Consider the following 23439-nt stretch of genomic DNA (forward strand, 5'->3'; position numbering starts at 1 on the left):
TATTTATGTAATTGCTGCTACCGCCTTAAAATAATTCATTACAAAGGTATAGAAGGACCTTGAGCATTCACACCAGTGGAAACTAATTTGGGGAGGGTCTATATTAAAGAATATTATTAGCTAATCACACCCTTTTAGTATGTCATCAATTTGAGGATCCTATTGTTCATTTGGTCTGTCTAAATAATACGTGTCATTGGTGGTAATAGTTGAATGTCCTAACAAACTGAGCTGTCAAAAGGTGTTAAAAAAGCTTATCCTTTATCATCTTGTTGATCATGGTGACTGTCTCCTGGTAGAGGTGCTTCTAGGGAATCAGACTTCGGTAATGTGTTGCTTCCCCTTAGAGAGCTGGGAGAGATAACACAGAGAGAAAGAGCGAGAGAGAGAAATAGAAAGAGAGAGTGATAGAAAGAGAGAATCAAGGAGTGAAAAAGTGATGCAAAAGGATATTGTGACACATTGAGAAGGTGAGATCACAGCAAAACAGACATTAAAAACACAGAGAGAGAGAGCAAGGAATTGATTGATGCGAGGGACAGATAGAGGTAGAGCAAGGGAAGAATGTGTGGGACTAAGAGGAGTCTATATCTGTATGTGTGAGTAATGCAGGGTGATCAGAGTGAGGCATGCTGGGGGTAGGATTACAGGCCTTATAAGGCCCCTGTGCCATCCATCCTCGTCTCTGCTCCACTCAGCTATTCTTGTCCCGTCTGTCCCTTACCCTCAACTAAGGCAAGACCTCTCCAACAACACTTTTATACACTTTTTAATGCTTTATTCAGGTTTTCAGTGTTAGGCGTATACTAGACTAGCTGTTGTGTGGTTTTAGGTTTAATTCGTTTTGAGTGTGCGTGTAGGTGTATGAGTGTGCATACATTTGTGTTTTTCACACCTGTGTTTACGTGTGTGTGTGTGTGTGTGTGTGTGTATCAGAAGCTTTTCAGCGCCTGCCATCCCTCCCCCTATCAGGTGTTTGTCCCAACCGTCTGGAAATAACAGGGGGGGAGAACTCAGGAACGAGACTGAAGGAGGGGAATCAGAAAACGAGTGCAAGAGGAAACAAGTAAAAAGAGGACAGCGAGTGAAGGAGGAAAGCGCTTTCAGGAGGAAGCAGTGTGTGTGAGTGTGTGTGTGTTTTATCCAAAGCTGAAGATGGCTACGTACACAGTAACTCTCAATGGCTCCGCGCCATGGGGTTTCAGACTACATGGAGGAAAAGACTTCAATATGCCACTTACCATCTCCAAGGTAAGACACTACACACTTTAAGCTTTTCCTGTGTTAGAGAAACAAACTTTGAGTGTGTTAAATAGTGGTTACGGTTCGTTGCTGTGTGTGTGCGCACGTGCTAAATGTGTGTGTGCGTGTGCATGGGTCTTATGCAATGACGTAAGGATTGATGACAGATGACGAGGAGTGAAGAATGAACTGCCAGCTAGAGTTCTAAAATACACTGCTCTCCCTCTCTATCACACCCCTCCTCTTTCCATCTAGACCTGTTGCTGTAGTTGTGTGTTGTTGCACCTGCCAGTTACAATGACGTATTTCCAGTGGATATGGAAATGGCAAATAGCAGTAGGGGGAGGAAAGAAGGATGAGAAGGGAGAGGGCATCAGAGAGGGAGAGAGAGGAGGAGAGGTGCGGTTATGTGGAAAGCTGTGTGTTACCTAAAGCGTCCTGCTGGGCCTCTCAGATGCCAAGTGTGTCTCTAAAGACATCCTCTTTGTCCATCTCTGGTCCTCTTACTATGAATATGCATAGACCGTCTCGAATTTCAACAGGGACAACTCTGATATAAAGTGTATTTTTCTCAAAGTTGCCGGTGTGTCGCGTGCTTCACAGTTATATCAGTACACTGATAACAACCTAAGCATGACAAAACTTATATTGGATCAAATAGGCCTCACGTAGCAAATTAGCAATTACATTTTATTTTTACCAAATTTGACAGTATTATTAACCTTCTTGTAAAAAATACCCAGTTCCACTGCATCACACTTTATTTTTTTCGCACAGGCAGATTTTGGAGCGGAGTCAGTTCCCTCACTTCATCTCTACCTCTTTTTCACAATCCACTTGGTTAACTCTCCCTCCTATAGAGCAGTGGGATTGGGTAATGGAGACACTAGAGTGTGATGCTATTGGATGATAGCTACAGTATAAGAATGTGCGATTAGGCAATAGCTACTGTATAGAGTCATGTGATTGGTTTAGAGTAGCAATGTAGTGTCGTGATTGGCAGCAGCTACTCTTCCTGGGGTCCAGCAAAGTTAAGGCAGTTATACCATTTAAAAAACATTACAATACACTTCACAACAATCTTTTTGGGGCAGCAGGTAGCCTAGTGGTTAGAGTGTTGGACTTGTAACCGCAAGATCAAATCCCCGAGCTGACAAGGTAAAAATCTGTCGTTCTGCCCCTGAACAAGGCAGTTAACCCACTGTTCCTAGGCCGTCATTGAAAATAAGAATTTGTTCTTAACTGACTTGCCTAGTAAAATAAAAACAACAGATTTACAAACACATTAAGTGTGCATGCACAGGCTCCTACTCTACTACCACATATCTACAACACAAAATCCATGTGTACGTGTGTGTATAGTGTGTATGTTAATGTGTGTCTGTATGCATGTGTCAGTGATTATGTTTATGTTGCTTCACAGTCCCCGCTGTTCCATAAGGTGTATTTTTATATGGGTTTTTTTAGATGTCGACCGATTATGATTTTTCAACGCCGATACCGATATTGATTATTGGAGGGCCAAAAAAGCCGCTACCGATTAATCAGCCGTTTTTTTAAATTTCTTTATTTGTAATAATGACAATTACAACAATACTGAATGAACACTTATTTTAACTTAATATAATACATCAATAAAATCAATTTAGCCTCAAATAAATAATGAAACATGTTCAATTTGGTTTAAATAATGCAAAAACAAAGTGTTGGAGAAGAAAGTAAAAGTGCATTATGTGCCATGTAAGAAAGGTAACGTTTAAGTTCCTTGCTCAGAACATGAGAACATATGAAAGCTGGTGGTTCCTTTTAACATGAGTCTTCAATATTCCCAGGTAAGAAGTTTTAGGTTGTAGTTATTATAGGAATTATAGGACTATTTCTCTCTATACGATTTGTATTTCATATACCTTTGACTATTTGATGTTCATATAGGCACTTTAGTATTACCAGTGTAACAGTATAGCTTCCGTCCTCTCTTCTCGCTTCTACCTGGGCTCAAACCAGGAACACATAGACAACAGCCACCCTCGAAGCAGCGTTACCCATGCAGAGCAAGGGGAACAACTACTCCAAGTCTCAGAGCGAGTGACGTTTGAAACGCTATTAGCACGCACTAACTAGCTAGCCATTTCACATCGGTTACACCAGCCTAATCTTGGGAGTTGATAGGCTTGAAGTCATAAACGGCGCAATGCATTGCGAAGGGCTGCTGGCAAAACGCATGAAAGTGCTATTTTGAATGAACGCTTACGAGCCTGCTGGTGCCTACCACCGCTCAGTCAGACTGCTCTATCAAATCATAGACTTAATTATAACATAATAACACACAGAAACACGAGCCTTAGGTCATTAATATGGTCGAATCCGGAAACTATCACGTTTATTCTATCAGTGAAATACGGAACCATTCCGTATTTTACCTAACGGGTGGCATCCATAAGTCTAAATGTTCCTGTTACATTGCACAACCTCCAATGTTATGTCATAATTACGTAAAATTCTGGCAAATTAGTTCGCAACGAGCCAGGCGGCCCAAACTGTTGCATATACCCTGATTCTGCGTGCAAGGAACGCAAGAGAACTGACACAATTCACCTGGTTAATATTGCCTGCTAACCTGGATTTCTTTTAGCTAAATATGCAGGTTTAAAAATATATACTTCTGTGTATTGATTTTAAGAAAGGCATTAATGTTTATGGTTAGGTACACATCGGAGCAAAGACAGTCCTTTTTCGCGAATGCGCACCACATTGATTATATGCAACACAGGACTGGCTAGATAAACTAGTAATATCATCAACCATGTGTAGTTAACTAGAGATTATGATTGATTGATTGTTTTTTATAAGATAAGTTTAATGCTAGCTAGCAACTTACCTTGGCTTCTTACTGCATTCGCGTAACAGGCAGGCTCCTCAAGGAGTGCAACATAAAGCAGGTGGTTAGAGCGTTGGACTAGTTAACCATAAGGTTGCATCCCCAAGCTGACAAGGTAGAAATCTGTCGTTCTGCGCCTGAACAAGGCAGTTAACCCACCGTTCCTAGGCCGTCATTGAAAATAAGAATGTGTTCTTAACTGACTTACCTAGTTAAATAAAGGTTAAAAAAAAAAACATTCTGCAAATCGGTGTCCAAAAATACCGATTACCGATTGTTATGAAAACTTGAAATCGGCCCTAATTAATCGGCCATTCCGATTAATCGGTCGACCTCTAGTTTTTTTAATCAAATGTTATTGCTTGCATGAGTTACTTGATTTGGAATAGAGTTCCATGTAGTACTTGGCACCTCCCATAGTCTGTTCTGGACTTGGGGACTGTGAAGAGACCACTGGTGGCATGTCTTGTGGGGTGTGCATGGGTGTCTGGGCTGTGTGCCAGTAGTTCAAACATGTCAATGTGCATTCAACATGTCAGTACCTCTCACAAATACAAGTAGTGAGGAAGTCAATCTCTCCTCCACATTGTGCCACCAGAGATTGACATGCATACTATTAATGTTAGCTCTCTGTGTACATCTAAGGGCCAGCCGTGCTGCCCTGTTCTGAGAAAATTGCAATTTTCCTAAATCCCTCTTTGTGGCACCTGACCACACGACTGAACAGTAGTCCAGGTGCGACAAAACTAGGGCCTGTAGGACCGGCCTTGTTGATCGTGCTGTTAAATAGGCAGAACAGAGCTTTATTACGGACAGACTTCTCCCTATTTTAGCTACTGGCATGTCATTAGTAAAGATTGAAAAAAGTAAGGGGCCTAGACAGCTGCCCTGGGGAACTCCTGATTCTACCTGGATTATGTTGGATAGGCCTCCATTAAAGAACACCCGCTGTGTTCTGTTAGACAGGTAACTATTTATGCACAATATAGCAGGGGGTGTAAAGCCATAACACATAGGTTTTTCCAGCAGCATACTATGATCGATAATGCCTAAAGCCTCACTGAAGTCTAACAAAACAGCACGCACAATCTTTTTATCATCAATTTCTCTCAGCCAACCATCAGTCATTTGTATAAGGGCTGTGCTTGTTGAATGTCCTTCCCTATAAGCGTGCTGAAAGTCTGTTGTCAATTTGTTGACTGTAAAAAAACGTTGTATCTGGTCAAACACATTTCTTTCCCAAAACTTTACTAAGGGTTGGTAGCAGGCTGATTGGTCGGCTATTTGAGCCAGTAAAGGCGGCTTTACTATTCTTAGGTAGGGAAATGACTTTTGCTTCCCTCCAGGCCTGACGGCACACACTTTCTATTAGGCTTAAATTGAAGATATGTTAAATATGAGTGGCAATATTGTCCACAATTATCCTCAGTAATTTTGCCATCCAAGTTGTCAGACACCGGTGTCTTGTCATTGCTGATAGACAACAATACTTATTTCGCCTCTTCCACACTCACTTTACGGAACTCTAAATTACAATGCTTTTCTTTCATAATTTGGTCAGATATACTTGGATGTGTAGCGTAAGCGTTTGTAGCTGGCATGTCATGCCTAAGTTTGCTAATCTTGCCAATGAAAAAATAATTTAAGTAGTTGGCAATATTAGTGAGTTATATGATGAAAGAGCCATCTGATTTAATGAATGATGGAGTGGAGTTTGCCTTTTTGACTAAAATGTAATTTTAGGTGCTCCAAAGCTTTTTACTATCATTCTTTATGTCATTTATATTTGTTTCACAGTGTAGTTTCTTCTTATTTTTATTCAGTTCAGTCACATGATTTCTCAATTTGCAGTACGTTTGCCAATCAGTTGTGCAGTCAGACTTATTTGCCATTTATTTCTCCTCATCTCTCTCAACCATACCATTGTTCAATTTCTCATCAATCCACAGGAATTTAACAGTTTTTACAATCATTTTATTGATGGATGCATGCTTATTAGTAACTGGGAATTATTAGTAATTTCATAAATCAAATCAAATGTACACTGCTCAAAAAAATAAAGGGAACACTTAAACAACACAATGTAACTCCAAGTCAATCACACTTCTGTGAAATCAAACTGTCCACTTAGGAAGCAACACTGATTGACAATAAATGTCACATGCTGTTCTGCAAATGGAATAGACAACAGGTGGAAATTATAGGCAATTAGCAAGACACCCCCAATAAAGGAGTGGTTCTGCAGGTGGGGACCACAGACCACTTCTCAGTTCCTATGCTTACTGGCTGATGTTTTGGTCACCTTTGAATGCTGGTGGTGCTTTCACTCTAGTGGTAGTATGAGATGGAGTCTACAACCCACACAAGTGGCTCAGGTAGTGCAGCTCATCCAGGATGGCACATCAATGCGAGCTGTGGCAAGAAGGTTTGCTGTGTCTGTCAGCGTAGTGTCCAGAGCATGGAGGCGCTACCAGGAGACAGGCCAGTACATCAGGAGATGTGGAGGAGGCTGTAGGAGGGCAACAACCCAGCAGCAGGACCGTTACCTTCGCCTTTGTGCAAGGAGGAGCAGGAGGAGCACTGCCAGAGCCCTGCAAAATGACCTCCAGCAGGCCACAAATGTGCGTGTGTCTGCTCAAACGGTCAGAAACAGACTCCATGAGGGTGGTATGAGGGCCCGACGTCCACAGGTGGGGGTTGTGCTTACAGCCCAACACCGTGCAGGACGTTTGGCATTTGCCAGAGAACACCAAGATTGGCAAATTCGCCACTGGCGCCCTGTGCTCTTCACAGATGAAAGCAGGTTCACACTGAGCACATGTGACAGACGTGACAGAGTCTGGAGACGCCATGGAGAATGTTCTGCTGCCTGCAACATCCTCCAGCATGACCGGTTTGGCGGTGGGTCAGTCATGGTGTGGGGTGGCATTTCTTTGGGGGGCCACACAGCCCTCCATGTGCTCGCCAGAGGTAGCCTGACTGCCATTAGGTACCGAGATGAGATCCTCAGACCCCTTGTGAGACCATATGCTGGTGCGGTTGGCCCTGGGTTCCTCCTAATGCAAGACAATGCTAGACCTCATGTGGCTGGAGTGTGTCAGCAGTTCCTGCAAGAGGAAGGCATTGATGCTATGGACTGGCCCGCCCGTTCCCCAGACCTGAATCCAATTGAGCACATCTGGGACATCATGTCTCGCTCCATCCACCAACACCACGTTGCACCACAGACTGTCCAGGAGTTGGCGGATGCTTTAGTCCAGGTCTGGGAGGAGATCCCTCAGGAGACCATCCGCCACCTCATCAGGAGCATGCCCAGGCGTTGTAGGGAGGTCATACAGGCACGTGGAGGCCACACACACTACTGAGCCTCATTTTGACTTGTTTTAAGGACATTACATCAAAGTTGGATCAGCCTGTAGTTTGGTTTTCCACTTTAATTTTGAGTGTGACTCCAAATCCAGACCTCCATGGGTTGATAAATTGGATTTCCATTGATTATTTTTGTGTGATTTTTTGTCAGCACATTCAACTATGAAAAGAAAAAAGTATTTCATAAGATTATTTCTTTCATTCAGATCTAGGATGTGTTGTTTAAGTGTTCCCTTTATTTTTTTGAGCAGTATATTTATATAGCCCTTCTAACATCAGCTGATATCTCAAAGTGCTGTACAGAAACCCAGCCTAAAACCCCAAACAGCAAGTAATGCAGGTGTAGAAGCACGGTGGCTAGGAAAAACTCCCTAGAAAGGCCAAATTCTAGGAAGAAACCTAGAGAGGAACCAGGCTATGAGGGGTGGCCAGTCCTCTTCTGGCTGTGCCGGGTGGAGATTATAACAGAACATGGCCAAGATGTTCAAATGTGTCAAGTGCAGCGTCTGGTTGCTTCTCCTTAAACACCACGGACCAACACATATTCTTTACATCAACAACATAGGAATCACTACAAGACTTCTTGTATGACCTCTTATACACAATATTAGGCCTTTCCTAGATATGGCTACTATACTGTGATCACTACATCTGATGGATTTGAATACTGCTTTCAAGCTAATTTCTGCAGCATTAGTAAAGATGTGATCAATACATGTTGATGATTTCATTCCTGTGCTGCTTGTAACTACCCTGGCAGGTTGACTGACAACCTGAACCAGGTTGCAGGCATTAGTGTAAATTCCAGACTATAAGCCGCAACTTTTTTCCCAGGCTTTGAACCTCGCGGCTTAAACAATGACGTGGCTAATATATGGATTTTCCCCGCTTTCAATTAAAAAAAAAAAAAAAAATACATTCTGTGACGTGCTCAGTTTTTTGGCGGCATGAAGCTTTCATTAGACCAATGAAATTGCAGAACGGGTTAAGGTCAAACAACTTTTTTCTTTACTGTTTAGATTAAATCGAGCACTCTCAAACTTCCCATCATTCTGATTACGGTAGTCATTTTGTCACCCTCATCATGGCAAAGACACGAAGAAATGCATATTATGCAGCTTTCAAGTTGAAGGCGATTGATCTGGCTGTTGGAAAAGGAAATAGAGCTGCTGCACGGGAGCTTGGTCTTAATGAGTCGATGATAAGACGTTGGAAACAGCAGCGTGAGGAATTGACTCAGTGCAAAAAGACAACTAAAGCTTACTGCTAATTTTTTATTTTTTGCTACAAGCCGTGTTTCGTTAAAGCCTATTTATTTTTGTTACAAGCCGTGTTTCGTTAAAGCCTGTGTAAAGTTAATTTGTTTCAATGTACCGGTAGGCACCTGCAGCTTATAGACATGTACGGCTTATTTATGTTCAAAATATATATATAATAATTCAGTGGGTGCGGCTTATATTCAGGTGCGCTTAATAGTCCGGAAATTACGGTAGTTACAGTTTGAAGCTTTCTCTTGAGTGGGCAGTGTGATGAAAGCCAGTCAATATTTAAAATCAGCCAGAAAATATACTTCTCTGTTGATATCATATATATTATCAAGCATTTCACACATTTTATCCAGATACTGACTGTTAGCACTTGGTGGTCTATAGCAGCTTTCCACCAGAATGGGTTTTAGGTGAGGCAGATGAACCTGTAGCCATATTACTTCAACAATATTTAACATGAGATCCTCTCTAAGCTTTACAGGAATGCGGTTCTGAATCTAAACGGCCACACCTCCACCTTTGTCTTTTCTGTAGATCTTATAAATGTATTTCTACCACTATATCATCAAATGTATTTACTAAGTGAGTTTCAGAGATTGTCAAAATATGAATGTCATCTGTTACTAGCAAATTATTGATTTCTTGAATCTTGATATGTTAAGGGCTATTTTTAGCACTTTTCTGGGATGCTTAATTGTTTTTATTGCTTTACTGGGAAGTTTAGCAGAGGTGCTCAGGTTATTTATGTTAGTGCAGGGTGAGCTGCACACAGTGGATTTCCTCAGTGCTAACAGTATAACTCTGGTTCATAGACACATGATTACTGTATACAATAGCTGTAGGATCAGCAGAGGCATTCAGGGCAGTTAGAGGGACATGAATTAGGTTACTTACATTGTGTCTTCCAACACCCCTGAAGTATTATGACAACTCAGAGACACAATGGTAGGGATTAAATGAGCTGGTCGTGGGTGATTGATAAGTCATTGTCTCAACGCAGATAGTGTCGAGTAGATAGTGTCGTGTGATTTTGACTGGAGGATAGATGTAGGCCTGTTCATCATTATTTCCATGTTCTCCAGAGAGACGGAATACATTGTTGTGTCCCATGGCAGAGTAATGAATATTTAGGGATGGATAATAAGACCGTGATTTGTCCGAAAGTTGGTTCTGATGGATGCAGTGCATGCGTGTGTGTGTGGCGTGTGTGTGTGGTGTGTGTGTGTAGCTGATTCAGCATAAGCAGAGCAGGGTGGTGAAATGTTAAGAAAGCAGACGCTGTTTAAGGAGAGAAAAAGGGTGCTGCTGTGAAGCCATCCTGAAACAACCGAACAATTACACACACACACAAATGCGGACTCACGCTGAATAAATTAATGAATAAAGGCAGAAGGCGTCACTGAGGAGAAAGAGGAAAAGAGCGAAGGAGCAGCGAAAAGAGATAGATAGAGAAGGCGGGTTTGAGTGGCACTAGCAGGTAGTTGGGGGCAGTTAGGTTAAACAGAGTGATGTAGGAGGCACTCTTTATTTTTATCTCTTTAACGAGCTGCCTGTAAGCCTATCCTCTATCCCAGTCCCCAGCCCTGTCTCTCTGTCCAAGCCCAGTCCTCAGTCTACCCTATACCTCAGCCTTGTACCCCAGCCCCTACTCTACCCCTGACTCCCTAGTCCGCCCCTAGTCCCCCCTAGTCCCACAGTACTCCCTAGTCCCCCAGACCTACTTACTCTGCCCTAAGAGTTGTACAGAGACTGTTGTGCATCCATCTAACTCTGCAAATGTAGCAGACGGTGGTTTGTGAAATTCACTCTTCAGCCTGAAGTGTCGCGCCTTGGGCAATTGAAGAAGGCCTTTTTCAATAGCGCAATGGGTTGGAACACTTTAGGAGGGCGGTCGCATGTGTCCTGAATTCAAGTCTCTGTATGAGTTGAATCAGGAGGAAGTGGTACTTGCTAAGCAAGCAGCTTGACATCGTGGAATAGACGTTGAATTGACTTCTTTGCCCAGTGGGGCTTTCTTTCTCTCTCTCTCGCTCTCTCTCTCTCTCTCTCGCTCTCTCTCTCGCTCCCTTCCTCCCCTCCTCCCCTCCTCCTAACTCTTCTTCTGCTTTCTCTCTCCCCCTCTAGATAACTCCAGGCAGTAAGGCTGCAGGGGGCAGTCTAGTCCAGGGTGACATCATCACATCGATAGACGGCCTTAGTACAGAAGGCATGACACACCTTGAGGCACAGAACAAGATTAAGATGGCCTCCAATAAACTGGCCCTCACAATGCAAAAGTCAAACATACGCACACACACACACACACACACACACACACACACACACACACACACACACACACACACACACACACACACACACACACACACACACACACACTAGATCTTAAAATACTTAGAAGATAACATGCAAAACTACATAACACATGTAATACTACTTACTGTTGTTGTGGCTCTGCACCCAGGTCGAAACGTCCTACCCCTGTTCCCATGGCAACACCCAGGATGGACTCCCCCATGTCAGTTATTCCTCACCAGAAGGTAAACACACACATGCACGCACACACAAAAAAAAAGTTTCTGCATTTGAGTGTCTATGTGAGTGTCCTTGAACAAAAGAAGACGGGATCAATTGAAGACTGGAAGGACGTGTGTTGGCGCCCACTAGTGTTTCTATTGCAGCTGTAGCGTCCATATTAAAGAGCAGAGGATCAAGCTCTGGCCAAGTCAATGACTGTTTATGAATGGACAAAGCCATCGATCACGTGACACCATTCATTCCTATGTGAGGATTCAATAGCGCGTTGAAGCCAAATGAAGTCGGTTATAATGGCTTCTCACTCATAACTTCTTCTTTGTGCTACTTTAAACCCCCTAGAGGCGATATCTGTGCCCCTGCAGAAATGTAACTATTGTAATAAAAAACTCCCCATTAAATCCATCTGTTTAAGCTTGAGAAATATGTTTTTTGCCTGGGCTGCGTCTCAATCCACCGCATCCGCTGATGTCGGGCTTCCACATCTGCGGTGAAAAGTGTTAGAGCTACAGGATCAGGAGACATCCCGAAAAATCGATCTTCTCGCAAGCCTGTAGTGTCCGAAAGCTACAAGCTTCCTTGGACTCGTCTGAAGTCAGTACCGCCGATGTGTTTGTATAGTCCAAATGGTTTGGGCTACAAACTATTATGAACCCCACCATCGAAAGGTGAGACTGTCACAAACACGTACATGTTTTGCTCAACGATGCCCACAAGCCTCACAAGACTCGTCTGAAGGTAACCCGGTATCAGTTTAAAAAAATTACTGGAAGTATATATGGAAGTACTTTAGTGCAAAGAAATGCTTAAATATGGGTAGAACATTTTTTTTAAATAATTTTCTGAGCTTTCTTATATCTCTCAGATATAGGACAGACACTCCAAAACATATTTCCTTTTTATAAATTATTTGACTGTTTTGCCATGTAAACTGTGTTATTCAAAGTGTTTCTATTGGCTAATAGCAGTAAAGACAAATTCTATGTTTTATGAAATATCTGTTAAAATTCCAAATCAAATAGCTAAATGACCCTTGTTAGTACCATCTTAAAACAATTCCATTATTTAGCTTAGTAAAAACCCAGCCCGGGCATCTATCTATCTATCTATCTATCTATCTATCTATCTATCTATCTATCTATCTATCTATCTATCTATCTATCTATCTATCTATCTATCTATCTATCTATCTATCTATCTATCTATCTATCTATCTATCTATCTATCTATCTATCTATCTATCTATCTATCTATCTATCTATCTATCTATCTATCTATCTATCTATCTATCTATCTATCTATCTATCTATCTATCTATCTATCTATCTATCTATCTATCTATCTATCTATCTATCTATCTATCTATCTATCTATCTATCTATCTATCTATCTATCTATCTATCTATCTATCTATCTATCTATCTATCTATCTATCTATCTATCTATCTATCTATCTATCTATCTATCTATCTATCTATCTATCTATCTATCTATCTATCTATCTATCTATCTATCTATCTATCTATCTATCTATCTATCTATCTATCTATCTATCTATCTATCTATCTATCTATCTATCTATCTATCTATCTATCTATCTATCTATCTATCTATCTATCTATCTATCTATCTATCTATCTATCTATCTATCTATCTATCTATCTATCTATCTATCTATCTATCTATCTATCTATCTATCTATCTATCTATCTATCTATCTATCTATCTATCTATCTATCTATCTATCTATCTATCTATCTATCTATCTATCTATCTATCTATCTATCTATCTATCTATCTATCTATCTATCTATCTATCTATCTATCTATCTATCTATCTATCTATCTATCTATCTATCTATCTATCTATCTATCTATCTATCTATCTATCTATCTATCTATCTATCTATCTATCTATCTATCTATCTATCTATCTATCTATCTATCTATCTATCTATCTATCTATCTATCTATCTATCTATCTATCTATCTATCTATCTATCTATCTATCTATCTATCTATCTATCTATATTTTCCCTCATTCCAATCCACCCATCCCTCTTTATTTCTTCCTGTCTTTTTCTCCCCATTTCTCAGTTTTTCTGAGTCCCTCACTCTATCTCTCTTGTCGTTAAGGAGGGTGAGCATGTTAAAAAAGAAGTAGAAGAAGAAGAAGAGGTGGAGGTGAAGAGGTTTGGGAGACTATTGTCTAAAAAGCCTGTAGAGCCGACCCCTGCCCTCCGTACACCCTCTCCTCTCCTTCCCCCCTCCCCTGCCGCTGCAGTGTCCCAGAAGGGACAGTATAACTCCCCCATCTGCCTGTACTCTGCACACACTCTCAGAGAGATGGCCCTGCTGCAAGGCAAGGTTGCAGGAGATGCGATAGGGGCCGCCAAGCTGGGAGGAGAGGGGGCAGACAGCGGCGTGCCATTCCTAGGGTAGGTAGCCTGGGGCCATAATGAAATGGTACCCAGTTCCCTGTATAGTACACTTCTTTTGGCCACGTGTTCCCTTTATATTGCACTTCTGTTGACCAGAGCCTCACTGAGTTCCCGATCACCACCTCCGACAACAAAACATCCAAACTAACTAGGAAACAAAACACTCCCTCCTCTCCCAAACACTGGACCTACTGGAACTAAGTCGTTGTTGTACCGACCCAATTTTTTACTTCCCTCCTCACTCTGTTCCTGTCCCAACCCCCTCCCCTGGCTATCTCCACTCTAGGACAACTTAGGGTATGAGCCGGGGGGGGGGGTCACACATCCCTGCCCCCCTGTGTGCACATTAAACAGGACAGTGATCAAGAATACTCAGAACATTCCGTGATTTTCCTGGAACACATTCTCCTGGCTCACATGCACACTCGCCGCCCGAAGTGGTAACGTGCACACTCTGACACACACCTGGACTGTCTCCAGGTAACACTGCACCACACTCTGTGGATGACAACTACAGTAATTCCGCTGACGACAGGTGCTTTAGCTGTTAGGAGTTGATGGCCTTTGAGAGGAGCTGGGGGGTGAAGTTACAGTGAGGGAAAAAAGTATTTGATCCCCTGCGGATTTTGTACGTTTGCCCACTGACAAAGAAATGATCAGTCTATAATTTTAATGGTAGGTTTATTTGAACAGTGAGAGACAGAATAACAACAAAAAAATCCAGAAAAAAAACGCATGTCCAAAATCTTATATATAGATTTGCATTTTAATGAGGGAAATAAGTATTTGACCCCCTCTCAATCAGAAAGATTTCTGGCTCCCAGGTGTCTTTTATACAGGTAACGAGCTGAGATTAGGAGCACACCCTTAAAGGGAGCAGCTTGGTGAGAAGGTGACAACAGTTGGTGTGATTATTCGCAAATGGAAGAAACACAAAATAACTGTCAATCTCCCTCGGCCTGGGGCTCCATGCAAGATCTCACCTCGTGGTTTGCACACATTAAGGTCCTGAAGTGGCCTATCCAGTCTCCAGACCTCAATCCCATAGAAAATCTGTGGAGGAAGCTGAAGGTTCGAGTTGCCAAACGTCAGCCTCGAAACCTTAATGACTTGGAGAAGATCTGCAAAGAGGAGTGGGACAGAATCTCTCCTGAGATGTGTACAAACCTGGTGGCCAACTACAAGAAACGTCTGACCTCTGTGATTGCCAACAAGGGTTTTGCCACCAAGTACTAAGTCATGTTTTGCAGAGGGGTCAAATACTTATTTCCCTCATTAAAATGCAAATCATTTCATAACATTTTTGACATGCGTTTTTCTGGATTTTTGTTGTTGTTATTCTGTTCAAAAACACCTACCATTAAAATTATAGACTGATCATTTCTTTGTCAGTGGGCAAACGTACAAAATCAGCAGGGGATCAAATACGTTTTTCCCTCACTGTAGGTGGTTGTGCAGATAAGCATATGTTAAAGTGTCCGGTAAAGTGTCGTTAAGCACGACCGTAATTCTCACTGCAGATCCCTGGTTCAGTACAGGCGACCCTCTTTTTGTAAGCTCACACATACACAAACTCAGGAACAGCTGCTTCTCGGCACGTTGGAATGTTCCACTCGGGTTACAATGTATCCCAAGCCTACATCTCATACAGTATCGCGCACGCGCGCGCGCCGCACGCACGCACGCACGCACGCACACACACACACACACACACACACACACACACACACACACACACACACACACACCAGTGTCCCGGGATAGATCCATCTCTATATTCAGCACATGACACATAGGCTTCAACAATTTGTGTAGTGTGTCTCGCGGGTTTGGGCTGAAAGTAAAAAGAAATTTCCGTTCTCTCCAAGAAAATGAACAATAAACTACTCTTGTTTTTCTTCTTCTGTCTGAGTGTTTGTGCGTACGCTTGTGCATGTCTATGAATGTCGGTGTGTGTGTGTGTGTGTGTGTGTGTGTGTGTGTGTGTGTGTGTGTGTGTGTGTGTGTGTGTGTGTGTGTGTGTGTGTGTGTGTGTGTGTGTGTGTGTGTGTGTGTGTGTGTGTGTCACGTGATTGTGGAGCTCCAGCTCCGGTCAGTTAGTCTGCTGAGGCAATCCTGGGAAATATCACAGTTGATGACACACATCTGCCATTATAAACTGGGTGGTTCGAGCCCTGAATGCTGATTGGCTGAAAGCTGTGGGTTTGACAAAACATTTCTTGTTACTGCTCTAATTACGTTGGTAACCAGTTCATAATAGTAATAAGGCACCTCGGGGTTTGTGGTATATGACCAATATACCAAGGGCTGTATCCAAGCACTCCACGGTGCGTCGTGCTGAAGAACAGCCCATAGCCGTGGTATATTGGCCATATACCACACCCCCTCATGACTTATTGCTTAATTATAACACACAGAAGGACTCCTATAACTCCTATACCTTACTATCACCCTGGTAATATCTGCTCTCTCTTTCACTCTCTCTCTCTCTTTCTCTCTCTCTCTCTCTCTCTCTCTCTCTCTCTCTCTCTCACTCTCTCTCTCTCTCTCTCTCTCATATCGTTACAGATTATTGCAAACACGGCTGGAAAGTCAGTACCATCTGAATGTGCAGAATTTGCATGAACAAAATTTAAGAGGTTGTATGTGTGCATGCTTAGCTGCGTGTACTTCGTGAATGGCATCTTGCCCATAGTGTGAGCATTGATCAATTCTCTTGTGATGATGGTGTGTCTATTCTGAGCATCTTTGTCAGAATCATCCTGCCAGGTTGCTGTGTGTATGTGGCAGACTCCGCTTGCAGTACAAGGTAACACTTAATCAGTCAATGTTCATGCACAAACACAGATATTGAAACAATTCTAAAAAATCAACCTGCAATTGAGCATGCTAGGATATAGGATAATGATGGGTGTGGTCTTGGTTCAAATTGATGTGTATGAGTTCAGGCCCCTGTATTAGGGAAAAAATAGGGCCTCAAAATAAGGCCTTATGAAATACGGATGGTATTGTGTTCAATAGATAAAACAAATATGATAACATAATCGCTTAGGATCTCACTTGAAGTCCATAGGACCAAAAACAGATGAATGCAATAACCATGTCTCTGTTACTAACAAATACAGTTAAGGGTGGAAACTCTACAATTTACTTGAAAGGCACTCTGGGAAATATTAGAATCATGTTTTTGTTTTTTTCAACTTTTATTTAACTAGGCAAGTCAGTTAAGAACAAATTATTATTTACAATGACAGCCTACCCCGGCTAAACCCGGACAACCCTGGGCCAATTGTGCGCCGCCCTATGGGACTCCCAATCACGGCCGGATGTGATACAGCCTGGATTCAAACCAGGGATTGTAGTGACACCTTTTGCACTGGGATGCAGTGCCTTAGACCGCTGCCCCACTCGGGAGCCCTAAGCAATGTATTAATTTATCACTGTTCCGGTGTGTATGTGAGTCCACGGACTCCACACGTTCAGTGTTCATTTAACATTCTCTGTGTAAATAGTTTTTATTTAACACTGGAGAATTTGCTGTGTAGACATGCGTTCACAGTATATTCCGTATGGCACTGCACATATATGTGTGTGTGTGTGTTGATGTGTGCATGTACACATTGGTAGTATATGTGTATTAATAAAGCATCATAACTAACTAGGAATTTACAGTGTGTAAAGTGCAGAGTGTGTTTGTGTCTTACAGCCTGTTTCGTAGTGGCTTGAGTTGATTTGGTTTTCCTTGCTAGTCCGTAAAACATGTCAGAGACATTGTATTTCTTGACCACTTTGTGATTAGGTGAATTTTCTTGAAGTCATGGCTTATGCTCAATTTACTAGTCCTGGAGTGACACTATAGACAATGTATTTCAAATCAAATAAATAATAAAGTAGGTCATTTGTAGAAAAATGGAAGACACCTCAATCTGCTTACATTGCATTACAAAGTAAGCAGTGATAGTGTGAGAGTGATGAGAGAGACAAACAGTACTGTACTGGAGAGACAGACAGGTACAATGTAATCAGTGGTACTGTAAATGTACTAGAGTGAGACAGATACAATCATTAGTTGTGTTTAACATATGTGTATATACCTTGTAGTGCTGTGCAGTGTGTGAGCCCGCAGATGGAGGAAGGTAAGTAACCCTACTCCTGTTGCACCTCTCACCATCCCTGCACCTTTTTTCTCTCTTTCTTTTCTCCCTCTCTCCCCTCTTTATATTATCTCCGCCCGGTCGTCTGGTTCCCTTACAACCTGTGAACCCAAATATGGATCCCCATTGCCGCCTGGCCCCTTCATCGCACAAAACACGACCAACCCTCTCAAAATGACCCTTTATCCCTGACCCTTGACCCTGTACCCCCCGACCATATCCCTCTCCAGTCAGGAGTATGTGCCCAGCTTTAACCCCATAGCTCTGAAGGACTCGGCTCTGTCTACCCATAAGCCCATCGAGGTGCGCGGCCCGGGAGGCAAGGCCACCATCGTTCACGCTCAGTACAACACCCCCATCTCCATGTACTCACAGGACGCCATCATGGACGCTATTGCCGGACAGTCACAGTCCAAGGGCCATGAGGGGTAGGAGAGCACACACACAATGCAGAGAATACATTTTGTGTTAAGAGGCGGGTACTCTGTCTGGGTCCCAGTTATTGTCTGTATCAATCCCATCTTTTTTCCTTCCTTCCTTCCTTCCTCCTTCCTTCCTTCCTTCCTTCCTTCCTTCCTTCCTTCCTTCCTTCCTTCCTTCCTTCCTTCCTTCCTTCCTTCCTTCCTTCCTTCCTTCACTTCATCTACAACCCACCAACCAATCAACCACCCTGTGTTGTGTCATCCACCCCCAAACCCCCACCTCGCCCCCCTCTGATCATGTGACCTCAGTGAGGATGTACCTGCTGGCTCCCCCCTGGCGTAAGTATCACCCCCGACTCACCCTTTACTCACCGCCTACTCACTCTCCTCTCATATATGATATGTAAATAACGTGTAATAAACTAATATTGGGCTCATGTTCGGCTTATATGCTGTAAGTCTAATAAACAGTATCAAACTCACATCTGTTTCATATGATATCATCACATGATACATTTGCATATATCATATGGTTCTTGTATTTTTCACATGGCTCTATCCATGTGTCTAGCTATTTTTCTCTCTGTGTGTCTGTCTCGTTGTCCGTGTGTCCAATTTCTTGCACCCAGAGGTGAACTGCTGTGTTTCAGGGGTTAACTAAGCTGTTTCAGAATGTTCTCAGGGGTTAACTCTGTTCTGATGACATAAAAGGGAATTTTCTGAGTATCACTGGTCTCCCCCTCCTGTTCTAACCCCCCAAACACTAGATGATGCTCCTAACCCTACACGCTAAAAACAAATGGTTCTATATAGTGACAAATAAGGGTTCTTTGGCTTGTAACCATAGCAGAACACTTTTTGGTGCTATATGAAACCTTTTTTTGAAGGTTCTATAAAGAACCATGCTCATGAGGTTCTAAATGTAATACATGACACAATAATACAAACTATCGAATTTTAACAATATTATATGGCTATTAAACCAGAATAAAAAAAACTGTTTGGCTCCACAAAGAACCTTTAAGATTGAGAAAGGTTCTTTATAGAACCATTCTACATAAAGGTTCTGTAAATAACCATTAAAAAAGTATTCTATATAGCACCAAAAAGGGTTCCGTTGTGGTTGCAACCCTTTTCGGGGCTATATAGAACTCTTTTTTATGGTTCTTTATGAAACCTTTATGGAGAATGGTCCTATAAAGAAAAACACCATAGTTTTTATTTTTGTGTAAAGGAACAAGTTGAATCCAGTGGGTGTGATAACTCTGAACCAGCTGTGGGACAATGTGTAGAGAATTGAGAACTACTAACTTACTGCAGGGTTTAACAAACTTGGTCCTGTGCAATGTGCACCGAGCCGGTATCCTTCTTCTATCCCCTACGGTCTGCATTCCGTTGACCTCTTTACCGCATCTATGGACTAGTTACTGACATCGTGTCCCCTGCCTGCAGTGGTTCCCTGCCTATGAAGGACCCGGTTGTTGACAGTGCGTCTCCAGTCTACCAGGCTGTGATCCAGCAACACGATAGAGACGAGGAGATTGCCGAGTGGGCCAGACGGGCTGCCAACTTGCAGTCCAAGAGCTTCAAGATGCTGGCCCACCTCACCGGCACCGAATACAGTCAGTACACCTCTACTCAACGACCTCTCTCTCTCTCTCTTGTTCTGTCTAGCTCTTATTCTCTCTCTACTCTCTCCTTTCCTCTTCATCTCCTGTCTTCTCTGTCTCTGTACTTCAGAGATTTCTCCTCTTCATGTTTTATGTATCCTCACCTCTCTTCTCCCTCTCGTCTCTTCCCTCCCTTCTCTGTCCTCAGTGCAAGACCCAGATGAGGAGGCCCTGCAGAGGTCGAGGTGAGGCGCGCACACACACACGCGCGCGAACACACACACACATGCATGCACACGCGCACACACACACATGCACACGCGCCCCCCCCCACACACACACACACACACACACACACACACACACACACACACACACACACACACACACACACACACACACACACACACACACACACACACACACTACCCTCCGTCTTTCTCTCTCTGTCTTTCTCCCAGGGATAAGTTTGAATCGGAGGTGAAAGGACCTCGCTTCCGCAAGCTGAAGAACTGGCACAACGGGCTCTCAGCTCAGATCCTCAATGTCCCTGAGACTCCCTTCTAATTGATCTGCCAGATCTATCCTTTATCTTTGGAATGATTAGAATGTTTGGAATGGTTTTTGTTTTTCTTTCTTGTTGGTTGTTTTGCCTCTCCTAACTGATAGGGAACTGTACAAAAAAGTATTTATGACTAATTGTAAAAGTGATCATATAAACACACACTCGTGAACACAGACACGCGCACACACACACACACACATGCACACACACACCTATGTACGCATGCTAACAATTAACAAAGATGCACACAAATACATACGAATGCACATATACCCACACAATTTAAATGTACTATTGTCAATGTGAATAAATATTTTCTTTAAATCAAATTGCCTATGTGAGTGTTGGTCATGTGTCTGATGTGTCTCTCACTGGTAGGTTTCTATCAACATACTGACATAGTCTCAGACACCTGGTGATCAACAGTTCAAATGAGAGAGGTAGGGAGATACAGTGCATTCGGAAAGTATTCAGACCTCTTGACTTTTTACACATTTTGTTACGTTACAGCCATATTCTAAAATGGTTTGAATAAAACAATTTCCTCATCAGTCTATACACAATACCCCATAATGACAATGCAACAAAAAAAAAAAGGTTTTTGAATTTTTTGGGGAAAATGGATTAAAAATAAAAGACAGAAATACCTTATTTATAGGCAGTACCATACACAAATTTGGACACACCTACTCATTCCAGGGTTTTTCTTTATTTTACAATTTTCTACATTGTATAATAATAGTGAAGACATCAAAACTATGAAATAACACATACCACATACTGTATGGAATCATGTAGTAACCAAAAAAGTGTTAAACAAATCAAAAAGTATTTTATATTTGAGATTCTTCAAAGTAGCCACCGTTTGCCTTGATGACAGCTTTGCACACTCTTGGCACTCTCTCAACCAGCTTCATGAGTTAGTCACCTAGAATGCATTTCAATTAACAGGTGTGCCTTATTAAAAGTTAATGCAATTGAGCAAATCAGTTGTGTTGTGACAATGTAGGGGTGATATACAAAATATAGCCCTATTTGGTAAAAGACCAAGTCCATATTATGTCAAAAACAGCTCAAATAAGCAAAGACATGAAGGTCAGTCAATCCAGAACATTTCAAGAACTTTGAAAGTTTTTCAAGTGCAGTTACATAAACCATCAAGCGCTATGATGAAACTGGCTCTCGTGTAGACCGCCACAGGGGAGGAAGACACAGAGTTACCTCTGCTGCAGAGGATACGTTCATTAGAGTTAACTGCACCTCAGATTGCAACCCAAAAAATGCTTCACAGAGTTCAAGTAACAAACACATCTCAACATCAACTGTTCAGAGGAGACTGCGTGAATCAGGCCTTCATGGTCGAATTGCTGCAAAGAAACCACTACTAAAGGACATCAATAAGAAGAAGAGACTTGCTTGCTTAAGAAACATGAGCAATGGACATTACACGGGTGGAAATCTGTCCTTTTGTCTGATGAGTCCAAATTTGAGATTCTTGGTTCCAACCGCCGTGTCTTTTTGAGATGCAGAGTAGGTGAACTGTGGTAAATTAAATTGATTGGACATGTTTTGGAAAGGCACACACCTGTCTATATAAGGTGAGAGATGACAGTGCATGTCAGAGCAAAAAAAAACAAGCCATGAGGTCGAAGGAATTGTCCATAGAGCGCCGAGACAGGATTATGTTAAGGCACAGATCTGGGGAAGGGTACCAAAAAAATTGAAGGTCCCCAAGAACACAGTGGCCTCCATCATTCTTAAATGGAAGACTTTTGGAACCACCAAGACTCTTCCTAGAGCTGGCCGCCCGGCCAAACTGAGCAATCAGGGGAGAAGGGCCTTGGTCAGGGAGGTGACCAAGAATCCGATAGTCACTCTGACAAAGCTCCAGAGCTCCTCTGTGGAGATAGGAGAACCTTCCAGAAAGACAACCATCTCTGCAGAACTCCACCAATCAGGCCTTTATGGTAGAGTGGCCAGACGGAAGCCACTCCTCAGTAAAAAGCACATGACAGACAACTTGAAGTTAGCACCTGGTCTGATGAAACCAAGATTGAACTCTTTGCCCTGAATGCCAAGCGTCATGTCTGGAGAAAACCCTTCACCATCCCTATGGTGAAGCATGGTGGTGGCAGCTGTGGAGATGTTTTTAGCAGCAGGACTGGGAGACTAGTCAGGATAGAAGGAAAGATAAACGGAGCAAAGTACAGAGAGATCCTTGATAAAAACCTGTTCCAGAGCGCTCAGGACCTCAGACTGGGATAAAGGTTCACCTTCCAACAGGACAACAACCCTAAACACAGCCAAGACAATGCAGGAGTGGCTTTGGCACAAGTCTCTGAATGTCCTTGAGTGGCCCAGCCAGAGACCGGACTTGAACCCGATCAAACATCTCTGGAGGGAACTGATAATAGCTGTGCAACGACGCTCCCCATCCATCCTGACAGAGCTTGAGAGGATCTGCAGAGAAGAATGGAAGAAACTCCCAAAATACAGGTGTACCAAGCTTGTAGTGTCATACCCAAGAAGACTTGAGGCTGTAATCGCTGCCAAAGGTACTTCAACAAAGTGCTGAGTAAAGGGTTTAAGTACTTATGTAAATGTAATTTCATTTTTTATATATATTATATATTTGCAAACAATCCTAAAAACCTGTTCTTGCTTTGTCATTATGGGGTATTGTGTGTTGATTGATGAGGGGGAAAAATATTTAATCAATTTTAGAATAAAGCTGTAACAAAAAGTCAAGGGGTCTGAATACTTTCCGAATGCATTGTACGTTAGGGCAGAGAAAGGGAGAAAGAGGTGTAGGAGATGAAAGCGGGAGACAGGACAAGTGATGATGCTGCATCTTCAAACTTGGCTGGGAAAGTCCTTAGTGTTCTTTTTTGGGGGGGGGATCGATTCCAAGGATCTGCTGTGTCATGATGCAGTGTGTATTATGGTCACTGGAGG

At 42.4% G+C, this 23439-nt stretch overlaps 1 protein-coding gene across 2 annotated transcripts; it reads left to right on the forward strand.

The window, feature by feature from the left end:
* Window positions 1-633: 633 nt before the first annotated feature.
* On the forward strand, window positions 634-20813 carry ldb3b (LIM domain binding 3b). Of its 2 annotated transcripts, XM_014179396.3 has the most exons (10): window positions 636-735; window positions 937-1251; window positions 10882-11033; window positions 11222-11297; window positions 16302-16324; window positions 18118-18315; window positions 18619-18648; window positions 19762-19931; window positions 20128-20164; window positions 20381-20813. In XM_014179396.3, exons 2-10 carry the CDS (start codon window positions 1156-1158, stop codon window positions 20484-20486), a joined length of 888 nt encoding a protein of 295 aa, XP_014034871.1. In that variant the 5' UTR covers window positions 636-735; window positions 937-1155; the 3' UTR covers window positions 20487-20813. The 2 variants fall into 2 exon arrangements, with proteins under 2 accessions (XP_014034870.1, XP_014034871.1); XM_014179395.3 differs by lacking the exons at window positions 16302-16324; window positions 18118-18315; window positions 18619-18648 and adding an exon at window positions 13429-13730 and having other exon boundaries at window positions 634-735.
* Window positions 20814-23439: the final 2626 nt, after the last annotated feature.

The sequence above is a fragment of the Salmo salar genome, chromosome 28 (genome assembly GCF_965601325.2).
Source record: "Salmo salar chromosome 28, fSalSal1, whole genome shotgun sequence".
Lineage (NCBI taxonomy): Eukaryota > Metazoa > Chordata > Actinopteri > Salmoniformes > Salmonidae > Salmo > Salmo salar.